At 39.3% G+C, this 27,109-nt stretch overlaps 1 protein-coding gene across 1 annotated transcript in view; it reads left to right on the top strand.

Annotated features, from left to right (window-relative positions):
• The first annotated feature begins 215 nt into the window (after positions 1-215).
• LOC134577862 (uncharacterized) overlaps positions 216-27,109 on the top strand; it is a 42,172-nt gene continuing 15,278 nt past the window's right edge. The window contains exons 1-7 of the mRNA XM_063436770.1: positions 216-303; positions 12,168-12,253; positions 13,109-13,141; positions 14,533-14,657; positions 16,633-16,914; positions 17,371-17,508; positions 17,703-17,865. Coding sequence (XP_063292840.1) covers positions 12,217-12,253; positions 13,109-13,141; positions 14,533-14,657; positions 16,633-16,914; positions 17,371-17,508; positions 17,703-17,865 — 778 coding nt within the window. The 5' untranslated portion in view covers positions 216-303; positions 12,168-12,216. The remainder of the gene's footprint in view (positions 304-12,167; positions 12,254-13,108; positions 13,142-14,532; positions 14,658-16,632; positions 16,915-17,370; positions 17,509-17,702; positions 17,866-27,109) is intronic.

Raw genomic sequence — 27,109 nt, 5'->3', positions numbered from 1 at the left:
CTGTGTGTCATCTGACCACTGGCCATCATGCCTTTGGGGCAACTACTATTGTATATTTCAATAAACTCCCTTATGAAAAGAATGAAAGTTTAAATAGTTTAAAGCCAAACCCATTGGTAAATAATTGCCAAGCTCTAAATATTTAGAATTTATTTTAGTGGAATTTTAAAATTGCAACACTTCCTGGAAATGAACACCCCGAGGATCTATATAAAATAGAATATATAAGAATGCATGTAAAACCCTCTTCATCATCAGAGTGAGGGAGTCTGCTACCATCACTCGAAAGAGCGCAGGATACAGGTAGCATTCTTTGTACACACTGTGTGTGTGTCTGTGTGTCTTTCTGTTGGCGTACATGTGTCTGTATTATATCTGTGTGTGTCTGTTTATTCTGTACGTGTGTCTGTATATGTGTCTGAGTGTGTGCCTTTGTCTTTCTTTATCGTGTTGTGTCTGTCTGTCTGTATGTCTGTGTGTGTCTGTTTGTGTCTCTACGTGTGTCTGTATGTGTGTCTGTTTCTGTTTGTGTTTGTCTTTGTCTTTCTTTATCGGTCTGTGTCTGTATGTTTCTGTCTGTAAGTGTGTCTGTATTTGTGTCAGTTTCTATTTGTATCTCTGTGCATGACTGTGTCTCTTTATGTGTGTCTTTGTATGTAGAATTAGAGAAAGACAGAAAATGGGTGAGAAGAAGGGAGGGAGGAACAGAGAGTTAAATACCAGATGAACTAAAAATACTGAGAAATTGGAGAAAAATAATAAAATAATGAACTGTGTGTGACTATAGCTTAGTTGGAGAATTTTAGCAGGTTCCCTATTTTAGCCTAAAATTCCCCATTGATATTTCAATTCTCAACAATTTAGAGTCCAGTGAATAAAATACCATAGTGGGTTTAATGCTTTGGAGCCCTATGATACTAGTCTTTTTTAACTTGCTACTAAAGCTTTTAAACCCCAATTTAAAACTCTATTAGAGTTAAACCAACCACTGACTGAGCCTGATGGGAGTTGTATTTCACAGAAGCTAGGTAGCAAGAGCTAGGATGTCCATCATTGTCTTTGGGAGTTTGTGTGTATATTTATCTGTGTGTGTCAATTTGTGTCTGTGTCTATATTTTTCTGTGTGTGTCTATATTTTTCTATGTGTGTTAATTTGTGCCTGTGTGTGATTATTTGTTCCTGTATGTATCTAATTTGTTATCTGTGTGTGATTATTTGTTCCTGTATGTGTCTATATTTATCTGTGTGTGTCAATTTGTGTCTGTGTATGTGTCTGTTTTGCACTGTGTGTCTATATTTTTGTGTGTGTTAATTTGTGCCTGTGTGAGTCTATATTTATCTGTGTGTGTCAATTTGTGTCTGTGTGTGTCTATATTTATCTGTGTGTGTGTCAATTTGTGTCTGTGTGTGTCTTTATGTATCTGTGTGTGTCTCTGTGTGTCTATTTTTATCTCTGTATGTCAATTTTTTTCTGTGTGTGTCTACAAATAGCAAGTGAAAATACTGAGGTAATGGAAAAAGAAAGAGAAAAATTAATAAAATGATGCTGTGTGGAGGGAACAGGTAGAAACATTCATACATATATATATTGAGAGAGAGAGAGAGAGAGAGAGAGAGAGAGAGAGAGAGAGAGAGAGAGAGAGAGAGAGAGATAAACTAATGCAACAATAGACAAAGATAACAGAGACTCATATTTTATGCTCATTTTTTATTGTTTTATTTATATCAATAAATGTGTTCACCTTTTCCTAATTCCTGTTACTTATTATTCCTGGGAGGATATTGGATCACCCTTAAACCATCTAAAGTGGGGCTTGGATCTCCCAAAAAGGATCCTAAGGAAATACAGAGCCAGGTTCTCTATATGGCTCTATTCTTGTGAGTGTGCTTTATTGAGATCCTCATATGTGTATGCTGTTATAAGGATAATCGGCACTATTGTATATCCCTCTTTTTCTGTTTCAGCATTGTTGGCTGTATTAAGAAGAGAGGGGAATATTATTAGCTCCACATTATGCTTTTGTGTTGTATATGTTTTAAGGTGTAGGTGAAGGAGATACCTCACAGGCGTTTAGAGCGAACCACTACTGAATGATATACTATTTGTTTGTGTTACAACTATCACCAAAACAGTTTGTTGAAACATGTGGACGTAGTTATACACCAAAAAAAGGTTGCTCTGAATAAGTACACTGTATATACTAGCTTTGCATCACAGATTGAGTGAGTGAATTAGAGATTGACTGAGTGAGGGAGTGATTGAGAGATTGAGTGAGTGAGTGAGTGATTGAGTGATAAATTGAGTTAGGGAGAGAATGAGAGTGAGTGAGTTACACAGCTTATATTCTAAATAATGCAATGCTACAAAATACTAGTGTAAATTCATCACTGATGGATTACTCTACTTAGTCCAGAGCCTGATATTCTCTTTATAGTATTCCTGGTGGGATTTTTTTTTGTTAAAGAATAGTTTAACACTAGTTTGAAATTTGTGATGCAAAGCTAGTATATACAGTGTACTTATTCAGAGCAACCATTTTTTTAGTGTATAACTACGTCCACATGTTGCAACACAAACTCCCCATCCAACTACCGTCCTATCTTGCTACTGCCTTTTGCATCCAAGATCCTTGAAAGAATTGTGTATGCGAGATTGACAGACTTCCTCGAGTCCAACTCTCTGCTAGACCCGCTTCAGTCTGGTTTCCGCGCTAAGCACTCTGTGGAAACGGCACTGACCAAAGTATCCAATGATCTACTCGCTGCAAAATCTCGTGGTCACTACTCTATCCTAATTCTCCTTGACCTGTCTGCGGCTTTTGACACTGTTGATCATCAACAGCTTCTTCTCATCCTCTGCAATATCGGTCTACAAGATATTGCTCTCTCCTGGTGCTCCTCCTACCTCTCCCAGCGCTCTTTCAGTGCTTCTTTCTCTGGCTCTGCTTCTTCTCCCCAATTCCTCTCTGTTGGTGTCCCCCAAGGTTCAGTCCTTGGTCCCCTACTGTTCTCCATCTATACTGCCTCCCTTGGTAAACTCATTAGCTCCCTTGGCTTCCAATTTCATTTCTATGCAGATGACACGCAAATCTACCTGTCCTCTCCTGATCTCTCCCTGTCCCTCTTGACTAGTGTCTCTGACTGCCTCTCTGCTGTTTCTAACTGGATAGCTGCCCACTTCCTTAAACTAAACTTGACCAAAACTGAAATTCTGGTCTTTCCTCCCTCAAGTGTTGTTACTCCTGTGTCTCCCTCCCTCCAAGTCAACGGTGCTACCATCAGCTCCACCACGCAGGCTCGCTGCCTAGGTGTTCTCTTTGACTCCGACCTCTCCTTCAAGCCTCATGTTCAATCTATCGCCAAATCCTGTCATTTCCATCTCAAAAACATTGCGCGCATCCGCCCCTACTTAACGCCAGATGCTACTAAGGTGTTGGTCCATTCCACTGTCCTTTCTCGCCTTGACTACTGTAATCCGCTTGTCTGTGGTCTTACGTGCTCCCAACTTGCGCTGTTACAGTCCATAATGAATGCGGCAGCGAGGCTCATCTTCCTGTCCACCCGCAACTCCCATGCCTCACCCTTCTGTCAGTCCCTACATTGGCTTCCTATAAAATATAGAGCTCAATTTAAAATTCTGGTTCTTGCTTTCAAATCTCTACATAATGCTGCTCCCACCTATCTATCCTCCCTTATACACAAGTATGTCCCGTCTAGGCCCTTACGATCTGCTGAAGACTTACGTCTATCTTCTGTCCGTACTCCCACCTCTGATGCTCGCCTTCAAGATTTCTCGAGGGCTGCACCGTTCCTGTGGAACTCGCTTCCCTCCTCCGTTAGATGCTCACCCAGTCTAAACTCCTTCAAAAAATTATTAAAAACCCACTGTAACGGACACCTTCCGTTAATGGACGCTTCCTAGCTTGCGCCGAGGACCACAAGCACCGCACTTGACACCACAACCACCGCAGACTCCACAACCAACTCTACATACTCAAGGGAGTATGTAGAGCATAGCAATCCCCAGTGTGATATAGCAGTTCCCTCCAATAACGAGACAAGGCTACGTTTTGAGGGTCAAGAAGATCTCAGGTTTAATGGCACACACTCTGTTTTTATGGAATTCTCCCCTGCAAGGGAGATGCCCACAGACAATTAGACATTACCCAATAACACAATGGTTACATCCCACACATCAACTCCCCTTAGCCTGAGAGGTAACCCCTAATTATACGTACAATTTAAACATACTTTTTACCCAACTTTCATAACTCTAAAACTATACATCCAATATTAATAAAAGTCACATATTATTAATCAGCACATTCCAAATACAAACATACCCCAAAAATCATTTGAATCCGTTCAGCTGTTTGGGAGATAGGTATAAGTCACTTTTGACCGACCGCAAGCACATTTTCATGCCCAAAACAGTTCCATGGATTTGGGCTGTGCGGTCAGTCTATTTTACACCGAGAAAATTACTAAGTCCCATTCGAACAAGCGTTCGCATTTTCGAACGGGACATAGTCTCCAGCCGCGGTGTCGAAGTAGCGTAGAAGGTACGGGCCAGCGGTGTTCGTGCAATTGGGTAGCCGAAAACAGTTCCATAGATTTGGCTGCACACACAGCTGACCGCGTTCGAATAAGTTAAAATGGCCGCCGCCACGTGTTCGTTTGTCGAATGGCAGTCACTTCGACGACTTCGGCTCTTCGACTGCATCCCAAATGCCAGTTTAAAAGTTGCAACACTGCTCCAAAGTAATTAAAGGGCCAGGAATAGCATTATAAAAATCCATTATGCCCAAATACAGTTCTTAAAGGGCAATACATCCCAGGGCCATAGTCGCAGGGCAGGAGGCTAGCAATCAGTCCTCTCCAATGCCCAGTGGCAAATGGCAGTTTGTCACACCCACTTCTTCATAAAAGCATATCAATTAAACTGTTAATAGCTCCCAACTGATTCCTCTTCTGCAACTGTCACTAGTCTAATACTATCCTTACCTTTTTGTGTCATTTTACCCCACTCCCTCTAGCATGTAATCTCATTGAGCAGGGCCCTCGACCCCTCTGTTCCTGTGTGTCCAACTTGTCTGTTTACAACTACATGTCTGTTCGTCCACCCATTGTAAAGCGCTGCAGAATTTGACGGTGCTCTATAAATATCATAATAATAATAAAAATAACTGAAAATTTCCCTCTTCCCTCACCTCCATCTCAGCAATAATGTCCCTGGGAGCGTCCGCTGGGGAAGTTGCAGCCTTTCGGATTCGGAATGCCGAGATTATGGGCTGCAGCCCTCCCTCTCCCCTCACCTCCATCTCAGCCGAAATTTTGTTTGCAAACTCCAACACTGCCTCGGGGGCCACAGTTTAAGGCACCCCGCATATGCGTATATTTTTCTTGCGGTGCTGCGCTTCTATTGTCGTGACAGTGCCAGTGAGATGGTGAAGCTGCTGGGACAGGCTCTCTACTTCAGTTCGGGTCTCAGTAAGTATGTTGTCTCTTACTCGGGTTTCCACAGCTCCGACGCTTGTAGCGAGGCCGCTCATCTCAGTGCGTACCCCATCCAGGTTCTAGCAGAAGTGTTTTAATGTCTCCCTTGGTAGAGGTTGAGGTGTCAGTCGGAATCATCCCTCCTTTATACCCTGCTGGGGACTTGCGACTTTTTGGGTCCTTCTTCTTCTGGAGACATCTCAGAGTCGCTGGAACCGTGAGGCCTCCTCAGTGCCATATTTGACTGCATTGGTTAATGCTGCCATTCGAATGACCACCAAATATTTTAGAGGTTTCTGTAGCCATCAGTTTACGGTGTTTGCTCCCCATTTCTCTGTGGGGGGTTCGGGGTTACCAATCTTGCAGTTTTGAGGTTAGATTTCTGGTTTTCCGTGGAAATTTTATTTGTTTTTTGGAGCATTCAGCAGGAGCTCCAGTTAAACACGTCTGGTTAGGCACTGAGCAAGCCACCGTGGTTGGATGTTTTATAGTATACATTCTAACATACTATCTGTTTTACACAGAACCTGGTCTAAGAGATGAATAGATATTTTCGTGGTTGGATGATTTATAGTATACAATCTACATAGTATCTCTTTTACATAGAACGCAGTCTAAGGGATGAATAGATATTTCCGTGGTTGGATGATTTATAGTATACACTCTACATATTATTTCTTTTACATAGAACGCGGTCTAAGGGATGAATAGATATTTCCGTGGTTGGATGATTTATAGTATACAATCTACATAGTATCTCTTTTACATAGAACGCGGTCTAAGGGATGAAAAGATATTTCCGTGGTTGGATGATTTATAGTATACAATCTACATATTATCTCTTTTACATAGAACGCGGTCTAAGGGATGAAAAGATATTTCCGTGGTTGGATGATTTATAGTATACAGTCTACATATTATCTCTTTTACATAGAACGCGGTCTAAGGGATCAATAGATATTTCTGTGGTTGGATGATTTATAATATACAGTCTACATATTATCTCTTTTACATAGAACGCGGTCTAAGGGATGAAAAGATATTACCGTGGTTGGATGATTTATAGTATACAGTCTACATATTATCTCTTTTACATAGAACGCGGTCTAAGGGATGAAAAGATATTTCCGTGGTTGGATGATTTATAGTATACAGTCTACATATTATCTCTTTTACATAGAACGCGGTCTAAGGGATGAAAAGATATTTCCGCGGTTGGATGATTTATAGTATACAGTCTACATATTATCTCTTTTACATAGAACGCGGTCTAAGGGATGAAAAGATATTTCCGCGGTTGGATGATTTATAGTGTACAGTCTACATATTATCTCTTTTACATAGAACGCGGTCAAAGGGATGAATAGATATTTCCGCGGTTGGATGATTTATAGTATACAGTCTACATATTATCTCTTTTACATAGAACGCGGTCTAAGGGATGAAAAGATATTTCCGCGGTTGGATGATTTATAGTATACAGTCTACATATTATCTCTTTTACATAGAACGCGGTCTAAGGGATGAATAGATATTTCCGTGGTCGGATGATTAATAGTATACAGTCTACATATTATCTCTTTTACATAGAACGCGGTCTAAGGGATGAATAGATATTTCCGTGGTTGGATGATTTATAGTATACAGTCTACATATTATCTCTTTTACATAGAACGCGGTCTATGGGATGAATAGATATTTCCATGGTTGGATGATTTATAGTATACAGTTTACATATTATCTCTTTTACATAGAACGCGGTCTAAGGGATGAATAGATATTTCCGTGGTTGGATGATTTATAGTATACAGTCTACATATTATCTCTTTTAAATAGAACTCGGTCTAAGGGATGAATAGATATTCCCGTGGTTGGATGATTTATAGTATACAGTCTACATATTATCTCTTTTACATAGAACGCGGTCTAAGGGATGAATAGATATTTCCGTGGTTGGATAATTTATAGTATACAGTCTACATATTATCTCTTTTACACAGAACGCGGTCTAAGGGATGAATAGATATTTCCATGGTTGGATGATTTATAGTATACAGTTTACATATTATCTCTTTTACATAGAACGCGGTCTAAGGGATGAATAGATATTTCCGTGGTTGGATGATTTATAGTATACAGTCTACATATTATCTCTTTTACATAGAACGCGGTCTAAGGGATGAATAGATATTTCCGCGGTTGGATGATTTATAGTATACAGTCTACATATTATCTCTTTTACATAGAACGCGGTCTAAGGGATGAAAAGATATTTCCGCGGTTGGATGATTTATAGTATACACTCTACATATTATCTCTTTTACATAGAACGCGGTCTAAGGGATGAATAGATATTTCTGTGGTTGGATGAGTTACAGTATACAGTCTACATATTATCTCTTTTACATAGAACGCGGTCTAAGGGATGAAAAGACATTTCCGTGGTTGGATGATTTATAGTATACAGTCTACATATTATCTCTTTTACATAGAACGCGGTCTAAGGGATGAATAGATATTTCCGTGGTTGGATGATTTATAGTATACAGTCTACATATTATCTCTTTTACACAGAACGCGGTCTAAGGGATGAAAAGATATTTCCGTGGTTGGATGATTTATAGTATACAGTCTACATATTATCTCTTTTACATAGAACGCGGTCTAAGGGATGAATAGATATTTCCGTGGTTGGATGATTTATAGTATACAGTCTACATATTATCTCTTCTACACAGAACGCGGTCTAAGGGATGAATAGATATTTCCATGGTTGGATGATTTATAGTATACAGTTTACATATTATCTCTTTTACATAGAACGCGGTCTAAGGGATGAATAGATATTTCCGTGGTTGGATGATTTATAGTATACAGTCTACATATTATCTCTTTTACATAGAACGCGGTCTAAGGGATGAATAGATATTTCTGCGGTTGGATGATTTATAGTATACAGTCTACATATTATCTCTTTTACATAGAACGCGGTCTAAGGGATGAAAGATATTTCCGCGGTTGGATGATTTATAGTATACACTCTACATATTATCTCTTTTACATAGAACGCGGTCTAAGGGATGAATAGATATTTCTGTGGTTGGATGAGTTACAGTATACAGTCTACATATTATCTCTTTTACATAGAACGCGGTCTAAGGGATGAAAAGATATTTCCGCGGTTGGATGATTTATAGTATACAGTCTACATATTATCTCTTTTACATAGAACGCGGTCTAAGGGATGAAAAGACATTTCCGTGGTTGGATGATTTATAGTATACAGTCTACATATTATCTCTTTTACATAGAACGCGGTCTAAGGGATGAATAGATATTTCCATGGTTGGATGATTTATAGTATACAGTCTACATATTATCTCTTTTACATAGAACGCGGTCTAAGGGATGAATAGATATTTCCATGGTTGGATGATTTATAGTATACAGTCTACATATTATCTCTTTTACATAGAACGCGGTCTAAGGGATGAATAGATATTTCCGTGGTTGGATGATTTATAGTATACAGTCTACATATTATCTCTTTTACATAGAACGCGGTCTAAGGGATGAATAGATATTTCCGTGGTTGGATGATTTATAGTATACAGTCTACATATTATCTCTTTTACACAGAACGCGGTCTAAGGGATGAAAAGATATTTCCGTGGTTGGATGATTTATAGTATACAGTCTACATATTATCTCTTTTACATAGAACGCGGTCTAAGGGATGAATAGATATTTCCGTGGTTGGATGATTTATAGTATACAGTCTACATATTATCTCTTCTACACAGAACGCGGTCTAAGGGATGAATAGATATTTCCATGGTTGGATGATTTATAGTATACAGTTTACATATTATCTCTTTTACATAGAACGCGGTCTAAGGGATGAATAGATATTTCCGTGGTTGGATGATTTATAGTATACAGTCTACATATTATCTCTTTTACATAGAACGCGGTCTAAGGGATGAAAGATATTTCCGCGGTTGGATGATTTATAGTGTACAGTCTACATATTATCTCTTTTACATAGAACGCGGTCTAAGGGATGAATAGATATTTCCGTGGTTGGATGATTTATAGTATACAGTCTACATATTATCTCTTTTACATAGAACGCGGTCTAAGGGATGAATAGATATTTCCGCGGTTGGATGATTTATAGTATACAGTCTACATATTATCTCTTTTACATAGAACGCGGTCTAAGGGATGAAAAGATATTTCCGCGGTTGGATGATTTATAGTATACACTCTACATATTATCTCTTTTACATAGAACGCGGTCTAAGGGATGAATAGATATTTCTGTGGTTGGATGAGTTACAGTATACAGTCTACATATTATCTCTTTTACATAGAACGCGGTCTAAGGGATGAAAAGACATTTCCGTGGTTGGATGATTTATAGTATACAGTCTACATATTATCTCTTTTACATAGAACGCGGTCTAAGGGATGAATAGATATTTCCGTGGTTGGATGATTTATAGTATACAGTCTACATATTATCTCTTTTACACAGAACGCGGTCTAAGGGATGAAAAGATATTTCCGTGGTTGGATGATTTATAGTATACAGTCTACATATTATCTCTTTTACATAGAACGCGGTCTAAGGGATGAATAGATATTTCCGTGGTTGGATGATTTATAGTATACAGTCTACATATTATCTCTTCTACACAGAACGCGGTCTAAGGGATGAATAGATATTTCCATGGTTGGATGATTTATAGTATACAGTTTACATATTATCTCTTTTACATAGAACGCGGTCTAAGGGATGAATAGATATTTCCGTGGTTGGATGATTTATAGTATACAGTCTACATATTATCTCTTTTACATAGAACGCGGTCTAAGGGATGAATAGATATTTCTGCGGTTGGATGATTTATAGTATACAGTCTACATATTATCTCTTTTACATAGAACGCGGTCTAAGGGATGAATAGATATTTCCGTGGTTGGATGATTTATAGTATACACTCTACATATTATCTCTTTTACATAGAACGCGGTCTAAGGGATGAATAGATATTTCTGTGGTTGGATGAGTTACAGTATACAGTCTACATATTATCTCTTTTACATAGAACGCGGTCTAAGGGATGAAAAGATATTTCCGCGGTTGGATGATTTATAGTATACAGTCTACATATTATCTCTTTTACATAGAACGCGGTCTAAGGGATGAAAAGACATTTCCGTGGTTGGATGATTTATAGTATACAGTCTACATATTATCTCTTTTACATAGAACGCGGTCTAAGGGATGAATAGATATTTCCATGGTTGGATGATTTATAGTATACAGTCTACATATTATCTCTTTTACATAGAACGCGGTCTAAGGGATGAATAGATATTTCCATGGTTGGATGATTTATAGTATACAGTCTACATATTATCTCTTTTACATAGAACGCGGTCTAAGGGATGAATAGATATTTCCGTGGTTGGATGATTTATAGTATACAGTCTACATATTATCTCTTTTACATAGAACGCGGTCTAAGGGATGAATAGATATTTCCGTGGTTGGATGATTTATAGTATACAGTCTACATATTATCTCTTTTACACAGAACGCGGTCTAAGGGATGAAAAGATATTTCCGTGGTTGGATGATTTATAGTATACAGTCTACATATTATCTCTTTTACATAGAACGCGGTCTAAGGGATGAATAGATATTTCCGTGGTTGGATGATTTATAGTATACAGTCTACATATTATCTCTTCTACACAGAACGCGGTCTAAGGGATGAATAGATATTTCCATGGTTGGATGATTTATAGTATACAGTTTACATATTATCTCTTTTACATAGAACGCGGTCTAAGGGATGAATAGATATTTCCGTGGTTGGATGATTTATAGTATACAGTCTACATATTATCTCTTTTACATAGAACGCGGTCTAAGGGATGAAAGATATTTCCGCGGTTGGATGATTTATAGTGTACAGTCTACATATTATCTCTTTTACATAGAACGCGGTCTAAGGGATGAATAGATATTTCTGCGGTTGGATGATTTATAGTATACAGTCTACATATTATCTCTTTTACATAGAACGCGGTCTAAGGGATGAAAGATATTTCCGCGGTTGGATGATTTATAGTATACACTCTACATATTATCTCTTTTACATAGAACGCGGTCTAAGGGATGAATAGATATTTCTGTGGTTGGATGAGTTACAGTATACAGTCTACATATTATCTCTTTTACATAGAACGCGGTCTAAGGGATGAAAAGATATTTCCGCGGTTGGATGATTTATAGTATACAGTCTACATATTATCTCTTTTACATAGAACGCGGTCTAAGGGATGAAAAGACATTTCCGTGGTTGGATGATTTATAGTATACAGTCTACATATTATCTCTTTTACATAGAACGCGGTCTAAGGGATGAATAGATATTTCCATGGTTGGATGATTTATAGTATACAGTCTACATATTATCTCTTTTACATAGAACGCAGTCTAAGGGATGAAAAGATATTTCCGTGGTTGGATGATTTATAATATACAGTCTACATATTATCTCTTTTACATAGAACGCGGTCTATGGGATGAAAAGATATTTCCTTGTTTGGATGTTTTATAGCATGCCGTCTAACATATTATCTCGTTTACGCAGGTGAAGTGGATATTGTATAGAAGGCGATAGTGTCGTGGACAAGCTAAACATGTATCACTGCACATTATTTGTGCTTCTACTGATCAGTAAGTCTGTTTTTATTGGGAATATTGTCTGATCTATTAATTTGTCCTTTTGATTACTAGGTAATAGGCAATTTTACCATTAAGGTTGTGTCCTCTTTAGGTTCCTAATAACCAGTGGAACCTCTTGTGAAGATGCAGAGATCACTGCTTGTGTGGAACAGACGTGGCATTTTATTATAATCAATACAATATTTCAGCCTAGAGCAATGGCTGTTTTATATTTTCTGCCACTCTCTCTATTTGTGGTGTTTGGAGCGAGCTATGCACACACCTCACAATTCTCTGATGTCATTTTGACAAATGATTAAGTGGAAGAGACTTTACGTGTCACAACGTTAGACTGTAGGAAGATGTTCTAGTGATACATATAGAATGCATTTGTTCTTTATATGGTTTTATAGATGATACGATATTTAATTTCTTTACCCATTCTGACCTTTATACATCATTAAATCAGAGCTGCGGGTTCTGACCTTGTGTTTGTCTCAGAGATTTGGGATCTTTGAGAGCAGAAACTGTCATTTAATGTACTTACCCCCAGCCAGTGGCCACCCTCCCCTGCCTGTCCCATTTTAGAGCTATTTCACAATATGAATGATTTGTACGATTCCTGCAGTAATACAGCATCCAACACCGATCTCATTTATATCAGCCGGTCATCGCATAGAATTCACATGTTGGTTTAATAAAGATTTTGCAGTTTGTGTTTTACTAATTATGGTTATGGTTTGATTAACTTTCCTTTGCTCAGAGAATATAACCTATTAATACACAGACATTAACTATAGACACTGTAAAATCAGCAAATCCTCTGCTTTTGTAAAATTTTGATTAATTTATCTAATTTTTTATCAGATATTTCCTGGATAAATTCAACAACTTCCACAGGTATGTATGATGTACCACCTACTGGCTCACATAGTCCAACTGTAACCTTTTACAGCATTACTGTGTTTATTAATATTATTATTGAAATGCTTCCTCTGGGAGCCAGGAAGAGGTTATTGTCCTAGACAAACTCCCTCAGTCTGCTGAATCTACCATTTGTCATTGATTGATACGTTCACTCGTACATTACTCCAGTAAAAAGGCTCAAAACGCACAGGGTACGTCCACATGTCTTAATATTGCAGCTATATCAGGTGTAAGGTCTTAACATAAACCATTTAATGGCATAACAGACCAATGGTTGCAGAACGCGTGTGATATTAGACTGTTGCTTTTTTAAAAAATGAAATATGCTACAATGTGCATTTGTGTCTGAGATAATGTACTAAAATGCTCAGTAATTTTGTTCAATTTATTTCAGGTGACATCTGGGGTGACTTATGATAAGTAACACTTCCTGTCACCAAACAAAATAGGCTCAAAACAAATAAAATAAAATGGCTTAAACTGACATTGATCCAGTGGGAGGCCAAGTTGACCCCACAGCCCTGACATCCTCTGATGATGTCACTCACCCTTATTTGAGGGGGACAGACATTAAGGAGAGCGGCATGGGGGGAGAGGGGGAGGTTCTGTGTTGCCATTGGTTGTCTGTCACCAACATGCTGTGAGTTCTGATGAAAGGATGCCAAACGTGCACAGGATTAACATTATCCAGGCTGGAACTCTTGTTACGGACTGGCTAATGGCACCCCAAGGATTGGTACATCTCCAGAAGCAGAGGGTTAAACTCATAAACATAAACTAGTCATCACATTGTCTGCTGCTAGTTAAGGCAGGTGGTAGTTAGTAAGAATATGTTACTTTACAAGGTAGAATATTATAGGGGAGGTTCCACAGATACATTCACACTCTATAACCATTTTCTTGCAGACAGGATGAATTCTTACAATGAGATAACACAGAAGATGAATAGTAACAGCACATTCTTTACATAACACAGATATTTAATTAATCTGTCAGATAGATGGCTTTGTGTCGTCTTGTCACACTTTCTTTAAATGACACACAACTATGTTATCTATTTAATATTTGGATGATTTTAAATCACTGTCCCTGACACACTAAGCTCGCCGGTATTACCGTATTCTGTAATGTGTTCCGGTTTGAATTTCTATTTCTTCCAATTGGGGCGTTTCTAGATAACATAGTGTTGATAAAAATCTGTTTTAGTGATGTGTTTAGAAAGGTTGCGAAACGCGCAAGGTATCAGTCATATTGTGTTTAGTGGGGAGTTATCAATATGTTATTGGTGAAACTAAATTACACAACAGTTTAATATCGTAGTACTTGTATTGGAAATCAATAAATACAATATATTCTCTCCTTAGATCTTTTCTATCCATATGGATCAGCCCTCGACACAATCTGTCAAAAAATAGACGATGGATCATCACCAATAATATATCTCACCACCCCGATACCACTGTTTGGCAGCTTGTACTCTTTTCTATATGTGAGTACAATATTTATTTAATATATTGATACTTATTGAATCATGCAGAACAAGCCTTCTGTGAGCCAATCGTATTACAGACGAATATTACAGTTAAATTATAAATTGCCCTCTCTCAAAAAGCCACTGGTAACAAATACAATTTATACAAAGTATATGAAATTTCATTTCTTGTTTTTTTGTGTAATTTATAGATTTTCTGGATTGTTTTTACTACTTTCTCTTACGTCCTCTGATACATATTTCTTTTGACTTTCTTCACTTCACAAAATTCTCAGACGATGTAAAGTCACTAAACATGGTGACAATCCTGCCATGTGTCTGTCTTAAATTTCAGCTAATCTAATCATTCCAGCTGTTTTACTTCTGATGCACAGTATATAATACAGAAATACAGTAAATATGGTCATTACATAAATAGTATTAACATGACAAACAATTGATGAACTCTGTGCATTAGTAAAATATAATTTAACATAATAAAATATACATCATCATTGCCCCAGGAGGAAATCAAGGAAAGATTTGTGTATATTGTGGAATGTCTTGTCCAAGAGCACAAACTGGCGACATCTCTCACACAAAAAATATTAATTCTATTTTTAAAATCACTCCTGAAAATATGGGAATGGGAGTTTCAATAAACAAAAAGCCCTTTCTCTGCATTGAAAACAGTCAATCAACGCAATGTATGGTCAGTTCTCCAGGAAGGTTCTACCAAAATTGGTAACATTAAGAAAAAAGATACAAAAATGATCTCAAAGTTAACACTGAAAGTCCCCCGGTTGTCATAATTCTTGGATTTCAAGTATTAAGGGACTCAACTGCAGATAAATAAGGTGAACATGGAAAATTCAAGGCCAGAGCTAATTACACTCAGTAGAGGAATTAAAGTATTTTATATGTATGCTCAGATTTAAACAAAGTATGATAAGAATGTACCTTGTTACGGATATTGTAAAGCAGCGATATTTGTTCTAATGGGACATGCAGTTCAAAAAAGATAAAGAGAATAGTTGTGCAGCTAGTGCTTGAGGCTGGAAAATAGAAGTCCACATTGAAGGCAGAAATAATACTGGACTTGTCAAAAACTTCAAATCAGTAAGCAGAGTTATGGCATAGTCTGGATAACAGGAATTGGAGAGTTCAGCAGAAATGTTTTAAAGGACCACTATAGGCACCCAGACCACTGCAGCTTAATGAAGTAGTCTGGGTGCCAGGTCCAGCTAGGGTTAACCCTTTTTTCTATAAACATAGCAGTTTAAGAGAAACTGCTATATTTATAATAGGGTTAATGCAGCCTCTAGTGGGTGTCTCATTGACAGCCGCTAGAGGTGCTTCCGAGCTTCTCACTGTGATTTTCACAGTGAGAAGACGCCAGCGTCCATAGGAAAGCATTGAGAATGCTTTCCTATGGACTGGCTGAATGCGCGTGCGGCTCCTGCCGCGCATGCGCATTCAGCCGATGACGGCGATATGGAGGAGGAGAGTTCCCCTCCCGGCGCTGGAAAAAGAGGTAAATTTAACCCCTTCCACCCCCTAGAGCCCGGCGGGAGGGGGGCCCTGAGGGTGGGGGGGACCTAGAAACCCTATAGAGCCAGGAAAACGAATATGTTTTCCTGGCACCATAGTGGTCCTTTAAGTAGAGGTCTGGTACACGGAGATTCAATCACAGAGATCTTGATGGTAACTTTGTATCACAAGCAAAGCAAAATCACTGAGCGATACAAAGTTGCTGCGGCTTCAAAGTTACAAAGTTGCTGCAAACCACATCATCCCACGGAGGCAGAGTTCCATCATCGTGGAGCGGACCTGGAAGAGGCATCGGGGAAATCGGAGGTGCGGTAAGTTATGATACCAGTATACAAGACAGAGAATTTCCAAAACCCAGCAAACTATTCTCAATATCTAAATACTCCAGAGTATATAAACAGTGATAACAACTGAACATTATTTTATCTTCATTTATTAACAGGTAAATCATAACGGATTGCTGTCATTCAACCAACCAATTAGTCAGTTTACACCCAGCATAGTTCCTGTGACTTCCTGGAACCCCTATTTAGCACCTTTCTGGGGCGATGTGGATAACAGAATAACAGGAGACATATATTACCGTCAGAGCATGGATTCAAGCCTCCTAGCGCGGGCCACTTCCGACATCAGATCCTACTTCAATTCTTCAAGATTCACTTCTCAATGGGTGTTCGTGGCCACGTGGGACAGAGTTGCGTATTATGGATCTGTTGTCAGTCAGGTATAGCTTCTCCTTAAAAAAACTAAATATTTCATTACTGGTTTAACATCAATAAGTGATTTTTTAAAAATGGTTACTGTTACACTGTGGCCTTGTTTTAACATCTCATCCCATTTTTGCATTTCTGAGACATAGCTTTTTATTAGCTCTAATGATTTGTCCCCCCCCCCCCCCCAGCCCCAGTCACGCATCGCGCCCACATAATGGTCACAAATTAACAATGCTTCCACAATTCTTAATATCTCAATTCTCCAGCCATCACATCCAGTGACTCTTGTCTCAGCTACCTATAATAACATTCAGAAAACACTGTAAATGCAGACCTTTCGCTATGTATGCCACAGTGGAAACAATTGTTAGCATTCTGTTATGTACTCTGGATAAGATCGCTACTTAAACATAGTTAAAGTGAAAAAAACGAAAAAAAAATTGCTAATCCGAGCTTCTTGATTGTAGCAACAGACAAACACTTTCCAAGTAGTTCTGACCACCGATGGAAATGCCACGTTTGTTCTGTTCAACTATGGGACCATCCAGTGGACAACTGGTACAGCCAGTGGGGGAGTGAATGGAACTGGAGGAACCCCGGCTTTGGTAAGTATGGAGAGATAAATAAAATCTTATCTAACAGCCAACTGATATGGACGAAATGCTGATATAAAATTGCTGTGTGTCTGCTTTCAATAAATAAAAGGATATTCTAAACCTTTCTAAAGTCAGAAAATCAATCTGATTTATATCCATTTACAGATAATGTTCTCTTGTATTGTGTTGTTCATTCTCTACAGGTTGGTGTATACAGTGGAAACGGTAGCAGTTTCTATACTCTATCAGGTTCAATGACCTCGGCCATCCTCAATGTGGCGTCAACAAGCAATGTTCAAGTGCCCGGTCGTTGGGCTTTAGAAATAGACAAATACAACCCACAATTCACTGTGCTTGAATCACCAGGTAATTTCAGGATATAATATTAATTCCATATATATATATATATATATAAACTAACTGAACAAGTTCTTTAGTTCCCTATAGGACGTTTTTATTGTATATACGATTTGGAGATTCATTTAGTTTTGCACTGCAATTCATCCAAATTTGTACCAATGAGGTGAACAGTTGAATTCCCGACATCTGAGCCATAATGTACCCAAATTACAAACCAAACAAATTGCACAATGGCTGAACATGCTCCCTTTCACTCACCATCCATGGCACCAAAAATAGAGATTATTGATAATAAAAAAAAAAAGTGATGATAGATACGGGACAGTCACTAAATGTTGGTTTTATTCACAGATCAAGTGAGCAATAGAAGGGAAAAGGAGAAACAGTAAAATAGTTATACAGCTACTGTATAACCAAAATTATCCAACCCCAATTAAAAAGTGGGTTTATTGTCAAAATGTACAGACTTTCAGCTGTTTGTAATGAACAAATCATACAAAAGCAATAGAAATAGCTCAACACAACAAATGCTTCAAGTGGTTTCCCTAAATTCAACTGAAAATTATATTTATACTGATTTCTCCAATCTCAAAAAAAATATTCAACCCTTGAATAGAATCCCTCACACCAGCACAAATATGCAAAAACAGATATTGTCTTAAGCACACTGATGCAACTAATCAAGGGCTTCCCTAGCTGCACCAAGTGTGCTTGAGCTGGAACACGTGCAATCCATGAATGAGGGGTTTGTTGAGCGTCACGTCTCACTGCATGTTAGAATCATGGCTAAGTCAAAAGAATGGCCCACAAAGTTAAGAGAACTTAACAGGATCCAAACGAGGAACAGGATCCAAAAAGATAGCACTGAAAGTTCCTAGAGACACGGTTTGAAGCATAGTTTGCAAGTTCAAATTCGAAGGAACAGTGGTTACACTACCTGGACTGGGCAGAAAAAGGAAGCTATCAATGGCTGCAACCAGATTTCTGAGAAGGCATGTTGTGAAGGCATGCCTAATATTGGAGTACTTAATGGGAGAGAGGGTTGTGGTATGTAGGAGATGTGCTGATGATATTGGGGGCATACATCTCCTTCTCCCTATATATATATATATATATATATATGTGCCAGTTGCCCAGTCCTCTTTTCTCAGTTGTACTGTGCTCTCCTCAGTACTACTCCAATGTTATTCATAGTCCCTTTGTTGCCTGACCTTTCTGCCTGTATACCTGTATATGAAACTGTACTAACTGGAGGAACCTTCTGCTATTCTGCCCACATCTTTGCCTTGCCTCTGTTGGTACCTCGTGTTGGTTGAACAAGCATTGTACACTGGTACACCGTCTGTATCACATATAGGAAACAAAACCCGCCGGGGTCTTCTGCACAATGCTCTGTATTCTCCGCCCCCCCCCCCCAACACCAGGGGCACGGAGGGTAGCCTCACCACCAGCTTCACCGGCATTTCCCCAGGGGGCAAGCCATCAGCCAGCACGGTAGTTACTTATGGGGGCAGAGTTCGGCCAGCACTCACTCTCAGGCACGCTCCCTCCATAGCCGACAGCGGTCTATTCTGCCGCCAAGGGCGGTCACAACACAAGCTCTGCCTGCCTCATTAGCAACGGCAGAGGGGCGGGAACGCATTAGGCAGTACAAAGATCACAACTCTCAGCGACCCCAGGCCTCATAGAGTGAGTGATACTTACCCAGGGGGAAATCAACGGTTTCACATATGAACACATCATTTTCATACTTAGAAATTGCTCATGTTATCTGCACATTATGGTCAGTATCGGTTATCCTCTGTGTCATGTTATCTGCACATTATGGTCAGTATCGGTTATCCTCTGTGTCATGTTATCTGCACATTATGGTCAATATAGGTTATCCTCTGTGTCATGTTATCTGCACATTATGGTCAGTATCGGTTATCCTCTGTGTCATGTTATCTGCACATTATGGTCAATATAGGTTATCCTCTGTGTCATGTTATCTGCACATTATGGTCAGTATCGGTTATCCTCTGTGTCGTGTTATCTGCACATTATGGTCAGTATCGGTTATCCTCTGTGTCGTGTTATCTGCACATTATGGTCAGTATCGGTTATCCTCTGTGTCATGTTATCTGCACATTATGGTCAATATAGGTTATCCTCTGTGTCATGTTATCTGCACATTATGGTCAGTATCGGTTATCCTCTGTGTCATGTTATCTGCACATTATGGTCAATATAGGTTATCCTCTGTGTCATGTTATCTGCACATTATGGTCAGTATCGGTTATCCTCTGTGTCATGTTATCTGCACATTATGGTCAGTATCGGTTATCCTCTGTGTCATGTTATCTGCACATTATGGTCAATATAGGTTATCCTCTGTGTCGTGTTATCTGCACATTATGGTCAGTATCGGTTATCCTCTGTGTCATGTTATCTGCACATTATGGTCAATATAGGTTATCCTCTGTGTCGTGTTATCTGCACATTATGGTCAGTATCGGTTATCCTCTGTGTCGTGTTATCTGCACATTATGGTCAGTATCGGTTATCCTCTGTGTCATGTTATCTGCACATTATGGTCAATATAGGTTATCCTCTGTGTCATGTTATCTGCACATTATGGTCAGTATCGGTTATCCTCTGTGTCATGTTATCTGCACATTATGGTCAATATAGGTTATCCTCTGTGTCATGTTATCTGCACATTATGGTCAGTATCGGTTATCCTCTGTGTCATGTTATCTGCACATTATGGTCAATATAGGTTATCCTCTGTGTCGTGTTATCTGCACATTATGGTCAGTATCGGTTATCCTCTGTGTCATGTTATCTGCACATTATGGTCAATATAGGTTATCCTCTGTGTCATGTTATCTGCACATTATGGTCAGTATCGGTTATCCTCTGTGTCATGTTATCTGCACATTATGGTCAATATAGGTTATCCTCTGTGTCGTGTTATCTGCACATTATGGTCAGTATCGGTTATCCTCTGTGTCGTGTTATCTGCACATTATGGTCAGTATCGGTTATCCTCTGTGTCGTGTTATCTGCACATTATGGTCAGTATCGGTTATCCTCTGTGTCGTGTTATCTGCACATTATGGTCAATATAGGTTATCCTCTGTGTCGTGTTATCTGCACATTATGGTCAATATAGGTTATCCTCTGTGTCGTGTTATCTGCACATTATGGTCAGTATCGGTTATCCTCTGTGTCGTGTTATCTGCACATTATGGTCAATATAGGTTATCCTCTGTGTCATGTTATCTGCACATTATGGTCAGTATCGGTTATCCTCTGTGTCGTGTTATCTGCACATTATGGTCAGTATCGGTTATCCTCTGTGTCGTGTTATCTGCACATTATGGTCAGTATCGGTTATCCTCTGTGTCGTGTTATCTGCACATTATGGTCAGTATCGGTTATCCTCTGTGTCGTGTTATCTGCACATTATGGTCAGTATCGGTTATCCTCTGTGTCATGTTATCTGCACATTATGGTCAGTATCGGTTATCCTCTGTGTCGTGTTATCTGCACATTATGGTCAGTATCGGTTATCATCTGTGTCATGTTATCTGCACATTATGGTCAGTATCGGTTATCCTCTGTGTCATGTTATATGCACATTATGGTCAGTATCGGTTATCCTCTGTGTCATGTTATCTGCACATTATGGTCAGTATCGGTTATCCTCTGTGTCATGTTATCTGCACATTATGGTCAGTATCGGTTATCCTCTGTGTCGTGTTATCTGCACATTATGGTCAGTATCGGTTATCCTCTGTGTCATGTTATCTGCACATTATGGTCAGTATCGGTTATCCTCTGTGTCGTGTTATCTGCACATTATGGTCAGTATCGGTTATCCTCTGTGTCGTGTTATCTGCACATTATGGTCAGTATCGGTTATCCTCTGTGTCGTGTTATCTGCACATTATGGTCAGTATCGGTTATCCTCTGTGTCGTGTTATATGCACATTATGGTCAGTATCGGTTATCCTCTGTGTCATGTTATCTGCACATTATGGTCAGTATCGGTTATCCTCTGTGTCGTGTTATCTGCACATTATGGTCAGTATCGGTTATCCTCTGTGTCATGTTATATGCACATTATGGTCAGTATCGGTTATCCTCTGTGTCGTGTTATCTGCACATTATGGTCAGTATCGGTTATCCTCTGTGTCGTGTTATCTGCACATTATGGTCAGTATCGGTTATCCTCTGTGTCATGTTATCTGCACATTATGGTCAGTATCGGTTATCCTCTGTGTCATGTTATATGCACATTATGGTCAGTATCGGTTATCCTCTGTGTCGTGTTATCTGCACATTATGGTCAGTATCGGTTATCCTCTGTGTCGTGTTATCTGCACATTATGGTCAGTATCGGTTATCCTCTGTGTCATGTTATATGCACATTATGGTCAGTATCGGTTATCCTCTGTGTCGTGTTATCTGCACATTATGGTCAGTATCGGTTATCCTCTGTGTCATGTTATATGCACATTATGGTCAGTATAGGTTATCCTCTGTGTCGTGTTATCTGCACATTATGGTCAGTATCGGTTATCCTCTGTGTCGTGTTATATGCACATTATGGTCAGTATCGGTTATCCTCTGTGTCATGTTATCTGCACATTATGGTCAGTATCGGTTATCCTCTGTGTCATGTTATATGCACATTATGGTCAGTATCGGTTATCCTCTGTGTCATGTTATATGCACATTATGGTCAGTATCGGTTATCCTCTGTGTCGTGTTATCTGCACATTATGGTCAGTATCGGTTATCCTCTGTGTCATGTTATCTGCACATTATGGTCAGTATCGGTTATCCTCTGTGTCGTGTTATCTGCACATTATGGTCAGTATCGGTTATCCTCTGTGTCGTGTTATATGCACATTATGGTCAGTATCGGTTATCCTCTGTGTCATGTTATATGCACATTATGGTCAGTATCGGTTATCCTCTGTGTCATGTTATATGCACATTATGGTCAGTATCGGTTATCCTCTGTGTCGTGTTATATGCACATTATGGTCAGTATCGGTTATCCTCTGTGTCATGTTATATGCACATTATGGTCAGTATCGGTTATCCTCTGTGTCATGTTATATGCACATTATGGTCAGTATCGGTTATCCTCTGTGTCATGTTATATGCACATTATGGTCAGTATCGGTTATCCTCTGTGTCATGTTATCTGCACATTATGGTCAGTATCGGTTATCCTCTGTGTCGTGTTATATGCACATTATGGTCAGTATCGGTTATCCTCTGTGTCATGTTATATGCACATTATGGTCAGTATCGGTTATCCTCTGTGTCATGTTATATGCACATTATGGTCAGTATCGGTTATCCTCTGTGTCGTGTTATCTGCACATTATGGTCAGTATCGGTTATCCTCTGTGTCATGTTATCTGCACATTATGGTCAGTATCGGTTATCCTCTGTGTCGTGTTATCTGCACATTATGGTCAGTATCGGTTATCCTCTGTGTCGTGTTATCTGCACATTATGGTCAGTATCGGTTATCCTCTGTGTCGTGTTATATGCACATTATGGTCAGTATCGGTTATCCTCTGTGTCGTGTTATCTGCACATTATGGTCAGTATCGGTTATCCTCTGTGTCATGTTTTATTGCTGTATTTTCTAGTCTTTGTTACAAACTCTGCTTTTTCAAACAAGTCCAGATATCTCACAACGGGTGATCAGGTTTAAGTGCAGCACAACGCCACCTGGTGGCCTTGTTACACATAGCCTATAATAAGCAATCACTGTTTCCTATGTATGTTAGAATTCCATTGCTATGTCTTAATTTACATATTTCTTAAAGACTGTTAGCACTTTCAGGCAGTATGGAGAATTAGTTTTCCCGGTTGGATTTTGGTTGACTATTTATAACAGTTGTAACGCATCACCTGGCACCCCGACTGGGTACCTCCGTCAAAGGATGCTCCTAGCACTTCCTGAGGGCTTCAAGCACTCTAGCAGACACCACAACCACCGCAGGCCGAACTTCTCTTCCTTCAGAGCGAAGCAGGAACAAGCTCTTAAAATAGCTTAGGAGTGATTATAGCGAGGGAATATGCAGAGCATAGCAATCCCTTGTAGCCGATTCCCCCCAATAAGAGATGGCACTCCAAATTGAGGGTGAAGTAGAACTGAAGCATTTAATCCAACACTCTGCTTTTATGCCCATTTTACAAACATAGTACTGCCCACAGGGTTTTGAAGAACAACCAATCAATACATTACAACACAGCAACACTCCTATTCATACCAGCAGAAATCCTCCCCTCTGCCTGTGATACAATTATCTCAACACAATAGACTAATTATCACAGGCAGAAAATATACAGTTTTTACACAATATTAATAACTTTCAAAATAAACATGTCATTCACATAAAACATATATTTTCAGAATCAGCATACTCCATATACAAACATACTCAAAACTCAGACATTTCCTTCCATTGGTTTAAAAGTTAGGTCAAAGTCCTTTGTGACCACTGAAGCATGGCTTTCCAGCCCAAACCTGTTCCACAGAGTCCTCTATCCTGGAGATAATTGGCTTAACTGGGTGTGGTAAGCCAACTATCTCCAGGTACAGAAAATGTATCTATTCACAACAACAGCAAAAATACACAAAAATACACAATTCCTATCATACTGAACAGAACCCCCACATTCAAACTATCCCCAGATAGCTTGGATCTGAGCGCTCAATATATCCAAACAGCGCTCAGATCCCACAAATACAGTCAAATCACCATGGGGTTTAAATCTAGCATGGGCTGATGAGAGGGACCATAGTCACAGCACAGGAGGCTGGCAATCAGTCTTCTCCAATGCCCAGTGGCAAGGCTGGTTCCGCCACAAACAGTATTTTGTCATTCTGACCTATAGGTCTGCTTTCATGTTTATAGACCTAGTCAGAGCTCAAGAAGTGTTTTGTTGCTTTCTTACTGGTACGTGCATTAGGTAACAGTTACAAGTTTCTTAAATCATAGCTGACGGGCATTTTCCCCGGAGAGGGGGGGCGGGGGGCATTTAGTTGTATATGTTAACTCATTATTTGTAATTTTGATCTCTAGGTCTGCTTTCGTGATTCAGAGACCTAGACAGAGGTCAAGAGTGTTGTGTTTCCTACCAATTGGTCCGTGCATTATATGTAACAGTCATACGTTTCGTTACTCAGACATACTACTGCAACTCAGTGAGCAGGAGCATAAATGTACGCAAGGTACAAACGGTACTGAGCAGACATTTACAAACCTACTATAACTTTATTCTGACATGTGTTCCAGACTCAAGGCTCCAAGCTTAGACAATCTTGGCTCATCAAGCTCATAGATCATACGTGCCAAGCTAGGACAAGTTTAACACGTCACCTAAAGGTCATAGGTGTGTAGATCATAGTGGATTTAAATATTATGGTTATGGGGATATTCAGCAGGTTGGAGTATCATACAAACTTACATACTTACCCCCTTCCTTCTATTCTGTTATTTACCAGCTTGGTTTAGGCCTTCTTCCTTAGCAGGATTTCAGACTACCGCTGGGCAGAGCCAAGCATACATTGTTCAACATGTACGTTGCTCTCGCTTCCTTACTCAGCCATATACTTGGCTTTCTACGGCTTCCTCAGACCACGAGAGTTCACTATCACGGGGCAACATGAAGGTCAAAATTGCCTTGGCACCTCATACCTTAACAAGCAACAAGACCATCATGTGCTGAGCTTAACCACAACTAAGACTAGTCAAATGGGTCAAACCGTCCATTACTACCCCACCGACAATTACTACCCCACCGACAATTCATGGTGCCTGGTAAACGTTTTCGACGCATACCTACTTTCAGCACCCACTCACGCCTCACTCCCTCTCCTGTCACTTCATGGGGCTACCCTCACCATGTCTAAATTCATGGAATATATACGACTATTGTTGACACGACTATTGCTTGAACACCAACAAATATTCAGGGCACTCATTCAGGATAGGGGCAGCATCCACTGCCTTAAGCCAAGACATTCCGGTACATGTGATCAAAACATTAGGCCGCTGGAAGTCGTCGGCCTATGCTGTTTATATAGTTAAAAACAAATAAAGGATACAAAGGCGCTAGTAATTCCTTAAACCCGGTGCAGCTAAAAATACCCAAGTGTAGTGTCACCTCTTACACTTTGAAATAAATTGAAAAGAAGAAACAAAGGTACTTAGCGCTCACGCAAAAGGAGAAGGAATGTTACCTTGCACATATAATGTTTCGAGTGGTTACATAAACAAGTTGTTCTTTTAACCTACATATGAATAAAATAAACCACACATAGTGTAACCTGTATATACAATGTAAAAGTGAGAGAAAGCAATTTTCTTCAAACTCACAATTTTCAGAGCCTTTTATAAGTCGGCTCTAAACTCTTAGCGCTTATCGTCTCCTCCTTGAGACATATATGATTTAATCTTCCAGGAAGGTCCGCATCACCCATGTGACCTTAATTTCGCTAAGATCGATACGTCACAGGAAATGACGTTTCGTTTGATAACCACATGACTCGCGTCACAGGAAGTGACGCGCCGACAAGCCGGAATCATAGAAAGCACGGACGGAAGACACCGACTGGATATTAGTGAAAGGACTTGGCGGACATGTTGGGGAGGGCAGGAGGGAGCCGTGCATAGCCGGAAGTGCAGCCATAATTCGTTTGGCAAGACACTTCCGGCTATGACCATATTTGGAAGTGGGTGGATTTGTGTATACATGTGCAAACCATTATTCACTTTGTTCCCTGTTCCCCTTAGTGTATATAAGCATTTTGTATTCAGTTGTCAAGACAGATGCACTTGAAAAAGACCTGTTATGGTTGAAATGCGTTGTGCTATATTTACTTTTTATTTGTGTATATATATACCTTTTTATTTTAAACTATTTGTTTAAATAAATCTTCTTCCATATACTTTGGAGTCTGCTGCACTTTCATCAGTCCCTGCGGACCTTCCTGGAAGATTAAATCATATATGTCTCAAGGAGGAGACGATAAGCGCTAAGAGTTTAGAGCCGACTTATAAAAGGCTCTGAAAATTGTGAGTTTGAAGAAAATTGCTTTCTCTCACTTTTACATTGTATATACAGGTTACACTATGTGTGTTTTATTTTATTCATATGTAGGTTAAAAGAACAACTTGTTTATGTAACCACTCGAAACATTATATGTGCAAGGTAACATTCCTTCTCC

Source organism: Pelobates fuscus, chromosome 11 (assembly GCF_036172605.1).
Source record: "Pelobates fuscus isolate aPelFus1 chromosome 11, aPelFus1.pri, whole genome shotgun sequence".
Classification (NCBI taxonomy): Eukaryota; Metazoa; Chordata; class Amphibia; order Anura; family Pelobatidae; genus Pelobates; species Pelobates fuscus.
Note: the sequence above shows the minus strand (reverse complement) of the source record. Positions and strands in the feature narration are given on the sequence as shown.